This window comes from Amphiura filiformis, chromosome 13 (genome assembly GCF_039555335.1).
Source record: "Amphiura filiformis chromosome 13, Afil_fr2py, whole genome shotgun sequence".
NCBI classification, from domain to species: Eukaryota; Metazoa; Echinodermata; class Ophiuroidea; order Amphilepidida; family Amphiuridae; genus Amphiura; species Amphiura filiformis.
In genome coordinates, this window is record NC_092640.1 from 38,605,083 (window position 1) to 38,610,616 (window position 5,534).

Below are 5,534 nucleotides of genomic sequence, written 5' to 3' on the forward strand. Positions count from 1 at the left end.
GTGGGCCTTTTACAAACTCCTGATTAGATTAGTAAATCTACATCAAGCAGGATGACTTGTTATAATCTACGGAGTAAATCTGAATGGGACTACACAAAAGGGCTGACCAGATCTTATGTAAGCAATCAAACAAATTGTATTACCAACCACAAAAATAAAACCAAAACTAAATTAAACACTAGTCACAATGCTGCAGTGTCTGCCCCTGCCATAGCTTTGCATTAGGTCTACCTTGCAACTTTTTGTTGGGCACTCAACGAAGCCACTGATACTAAGCAATTTGCTTACTTATATTTACCATTGTACACAGATATAGCATTTGAACTTCCACAGGTTTCGAGTTCTTGTCCAGTGCATTCAAAGTTGCAATTCTCATCTCTAAAGTTGACATAGTCTGCAACTGTCTCACGACATAGACACATGTTACCGTCATACAAACATGCCAATTGTAACCCGAGTCCTCTGCAGTGATTACGACACTTTCGAACCGTCATGCTCTGATTATCCAAATACAATTCGTGTGATGTTTCCTTGGTGTTGCTTTTAGTTTTGAAACATCCAATATAACCAGGAACTATTATAAACATAGATTATGGAGGTTGTGTTAGTTGGTTGCATATTTACCACGAGAAAAAATAATATATATTTTATTGAAGCCGTAATAAGAAGTAATAAGAAAACTAAACTGAAAATGAAAGAAACTTTACAATATACATTCGTGGCACTACTAGTAGTAGTAGTATAATAGTATAATGCTTTGGTTTTGGTCAAAACATTTTATTAACATTTAAATGTAAGGTTATATGAAGGTTCTAAAATACGTTTTATATGACATTACGCTACAACAATATTTCATTAATGTTGTCAAAATGTTATGTTGAAATAATTTTGGTAATGCTTTTTGCAAAAGATTTTGTCAACACTTTTAAAATAACACTATGTTATAATGTATTTGCAGTTATCATTCACAATATTTTTCAATTTTATTAAAACCTTTCATACCCTTTATATACCCCGACATTTAAATGTGTTATGTAAAACGTTTTGTATTTGCTGGGTGAACAACTGTACTTAGCCAATTATGCATAAATATGGTGAGAGAAAACATTTTATTACAAGCCTACCCGAACAGACAGTTACAGCTTCGTTGCCTAATCCACTGCTTCCAGGTCCACAAGATGGTCCCTGGTATTGAGAGGGTAGAATGATTGGTGGTCTTGGAAGGCATTCGCGTAAACTTGGATAAGCTTAAAAGATAATGTACTTTGTTAAATGGTGCGTTATTTCAGATGATGATGATGATGATGATGATGATGATGATGATGATGATGATGATGATGATGATGATGATGATGATGATGATAATGATGATGATGATGATAATGATGATGATGATGATGATGATGATGATGATGATGATGATGATCCCAGCAAACACAAAACGTTTTCGACATCATTCGCAAAAGGTTATAAAGGTTGTCAGAAAACGTTTAAATGTCGGGTTATATAAAGGGTATATTAAGGGTATAAAACGTTTTCATAACATTAAAAATCATTTTTGATAATCTACTGCTCAGCAAACAAAAATGTTTTACAGAAAACGTTTAAATGTCGGGTTATATAAAGGGTATAAAAACGTTTTAATAACATTCCAAAAACATTTTTGAAAACTTGGTACAAAACATTCTAAACAGAATGTTATTTTGGGGTTGAAAAATATTTTGCGAAAGATGTTTGCCCAAAATATTTGCAATAACGTTTTAAAAACGTTTTCATGACCTTTTTATAACCCGACATTTAAATGTTATTAAAACGTTTAGAAAAAACATTTTAAGAACATTTCTGTGTTTGCTGGGTGCAAATATTTTAACATAATGTTATTTAAGTGTTGACAAAATATATGGCAAAAATGTTTGCAAAAATAGTTTACAATAACATTTTTGAAAACATTTAAAAACATTATTGTAGTGTGTTTTCATACAAAACGTTTTAAAACGTTTTCATGACCTTTATATAACCCGACATTTTAATGTTATTAAAACGTTTTTATGTAAACCAAAAGCCAACATATAACTTATTAAAAACGTTTTTAAAACGTTTTTGTGTTTGCTGGGATGATGATGATGATGATGATGATGGAGGACTATTAGACAAAATATTAACAACGCTTCAAGAATTTGAGATATTAATTCTCAGGAATAACGAGTAAATCATTTGCATGACAATAATCTGTATCAACTACAAAAGCAATAAAGCAGAAGATGAAAACAATGGAAATGATCACATTAAAAGATAAAGTAAAAAATGTTTTATCCAAAATAGCTTACCATATCTACACTTGTAATCATACAGAGAAGCTTTACGATTTCCTTGTCCCATTCCACCTTGCCCTGCAAACATAGTTCCTGGAAATCCAAGCTCCCGACATACCACCAGTGCGTTATCAAAACTCCATTGTCCCGAGGTACTATGTAACTCATAACAAACACTAGCCCACGTATCGTCATATTGGACTTCCACTCTTCCAGCATTCGGTGCAGCACCTCCCATTAAGTGTACACTAAAACTGCCTGAAGGAAATATTCATAAAAACTTTGGTTGAGATCGGAAAATATGTAGGAGTATGGTAATTTGCCAATTTTAGCATTAATAACTGGGCATTTTTGCTGGCAAATTGATCCCAGTAAAGCCATTTTAGAAGCCGGCCATCAGAATTATTTTTCCAACTTTGCTCTCCTTGGAAATTTTGCACGCATGACTATTATTAACTGGCTGGCCAGTTCTACCAGAATTTCTTTTTAAACAATAGCGGTCAAAAACAATATAGGGTTACAAAGAAACAATTAAGCTTAAACTATAAATTAGCCTCGATAGAGGGCAGGGTCTGAAGAATGAGGGAAATAAAGGGTAGTAGTAAAAGTGACGAGCTGTCTCTATGTATGAAATGGATTTCGGCTGTCTATAACTTTGAGGTTACGCATTTCTTTCTTGCCCTGCGGGGCTATAATATATTAGTTCTCCATTAGCTACAATTCCTCAGCATTGGATTCTCCGGCTTTAGCCCTGCAGGGCTTGCGGCCTTGATGTTTTTTCTTGATACTGGGCCCCCAGCCCGCCAGGGCTTAACGCTTCAAGGCCGCAAGCCCGACAGGGCTGAGGCCGGAGACTTCCACAGTGAGGACTTTACTAATGCTTATATATAATAGCCCCTCACTGAATTATGAAATTAACGTAATGATTATAATTTATTTTTGAATCTAATAGAGCATACTATTTTTAGAGTGCTAGCCTCCAAAATGAAATTTTAAAAAAAGAAAGGATTCTCCAGAATATTAAGTCTATACTACATTCTTACCTAAGAATTTGACTGATTCAAAACATATATCTTTTAATTAAAAAGGCGGAATCTGCTATGTTATTAATGTGCTATTCCATTTAAAGTCTACACTCCACTTGTGGAAGATTTGTGAAGTATCTTCCGTAGAGGGATTATGAATTTCAAATGGAATGAACATATTGGGCAACTCCATTTGAATTTTCATACCCCCTCTGGGGAATATTCAAACTAAATATTCCACAGAATGAGGATGAGTTTCAAATAGAATTGTTTAATATGCTAATTCCATTTGTAATTCATACTCCCCCTGTGGAAGATATTTATAAAATCTCCAAATCTTCCACACTGGGAGCGGAAGGTTAACTTTGAATTTATTAGCTCAATTTGCCTATGCAGCGTTTTTACTTGTAGAAAATAGAACTCAAACTTCAAACTCTCTGAACTTACTGTAGCAATGTACACCTGCTGGCAATGATGAGTTTGTACAGTCTGTAACAACTTTGGAACCTAAACAGTTTTGAAGATTTCTTTCAGCTTTTATGAAAAGAAAGAAAAATAGTTATGATAATTTCTGTAAACAAGTTGTTTGGAATTATACGCTGATGTGAATATTTAAGGTTATGAATTATTTTAAACTGTTGTGATTTGGTAGTTCACAGCATCTTACGAATGGTAGTGAGCTTTGGCAAAACCTGCATTGCTCAATTCATAGCGAGCGTGTAGAAGAATTAAAATATCACAAATATACTTTTCTAGGTGCTGCGGTTCTTGAGTTACGTTGTAAAGAGGGCTGAAACAACAACACTTTTGTAAAACGTACACAACCCATTAACAACAATAAATTAAGCAAGTTTGCAAAGTATACGATTTGTAGAATGAACTTTTGCAAAACATCAAGGTGTTAATTTCCAATAATATATTGATCTAGATAATGAAAATCGATTTTTAGGTTGCTTCGACCAACAATACATCGTCTACCCTTAAGGAGACAGAAACATTTATCAACATGTGCCATTATACAAATATTAACTGTCTATGAGTGTGATGGTCGAAACATAATCACGAGGTGAGATATGGATTGTTCCATTCCACGAGCCGGAACGGCGAGTGGAATGGAACGATACATCTTTCACCGAGTGATTATATTTCGACCATTACATGAATTTAAGACAGTTAATATGTGTTTTATATCACTCATACATAAATTATAATACTAAAACACTATTTAAGGTATGAAATACATTTTTTCATCAACATAACACCATATTTTGCCGTGACATACTTCACATTTTGGGGTCCACCCCATAACTAAATCGGCGAGTCTAAAAGTCAGCTCACGGCTTGGCGCAAGCGCACTACGGCGCAGCACTATGATGGTAAAACTATCACACGGAGAGGCTGATGGTAAAAATGGTAAAATGGTAATCAACCTATGAACTGTCTAGATTTTATGTATGAGTGATATAATTACATTTGGAGCGCTTTTGGTTTGGTTTCCAATAAAATTAGCAAACAAAATAATTATGTTTACGAAACGTTTTTACCCAAATTGAATATTTTTAAACGGCAGTTGCTATAGGAAACAGCGCTATGTTAACTTTGAAATGAATTTAAATTGTAAAAACACTTACGCCAACTACAATCAAAATCGCTGACACATTGACTTGCAAATGTTGATGCTGGTGTCTTGACATCAATTGTCCATCCTCCTAGAAACCCAAGCTGTGTACATGCTACCATGGCTTCCTGTTGAGCCCACATTTTTGCTCCATCACGACACACCACATACCACTCTGCTCCAGATTTTACGAGTACTACTCCTTCGTTCCATACGTTTGTCCTGACTTGTTGCAAACTTATATCAACGACATCAATTGCTAAAAAATGGATGTGAGCGGTTATGATTCCTAAATCAGAAATCTAAAAAATCATCACAATTCTGATGAGACTGAAAGCAACCTGATACATTGTAACATCAAAAATGGCATCCAATATCACAAGAAATTTGACACCTTTTCTACATTTTTATTTGCAATCACGTGCAAAGAAAATCAGTTACAGGCCAATAGTCCAAACGGTCATATACAAAAAACCGAATAAGTTAATTTTAAAACATATTTTTTGCTATAACTCTAACCCCAAAGTTCACCCTAACCCTAACCTATAATCTAAGCCCTAATCCTAACCCTAAACCTAA

General features: G+C 34.3%; 1 protein-coding gene across 1 annotated transcript; it reads right to left on the minus strand.

Moving 5' to 3' along the window:
• Positions 1-284: 284 nt before the first annotated feature.
• Positions 285-5,098, minus strand: LOC140167647 (lysyl oxidase homolog 2-like). The gene is made up of 5 exons (XM_072190943.1): positions 4,969-5,098; positions 3,785-3,871; positions 2,328-2,570; positions 1,125-1,247; positions 285-574 (listed from the first exon to the last, which is right to left on the minus strand). The coding sequence occupies exons 1-5, from the start codon at positions 5,096-5,098 to the stop codon at positions 285-287; spliced, it is 873 nt and encodes a 290-aa protein (XP_072047044.1).
• Positions 5,099-5,534: the final 436 nt, after the last annotated feature.

Excerpts from the sequence above, each read along its gene's own strand:
- LOC140167647 (XM_072190943.1), bottom strand. The coding sequence starts at position 5,098 with ATGTGGGCTCAACAGGAAGCCATGGTAGCATGTACACAGCTTGGGTTT. Across the intron at positions 3,872-4,968 it reads CGATTTTGATTGTAGTTGGC|CTGAAAGAAATCTTCAAAAC; the intron begins GTAAGTGTTTTT and ends TTTTCATAAAAG. Across the intron at positions 2,571-3,784 it reads AGCAGGTGTACATTGCTACA|GCAGTTTTAGTGTACACTTA; the intron begins GTAAGTTCAGAG and ends TATTTCCTTCAG.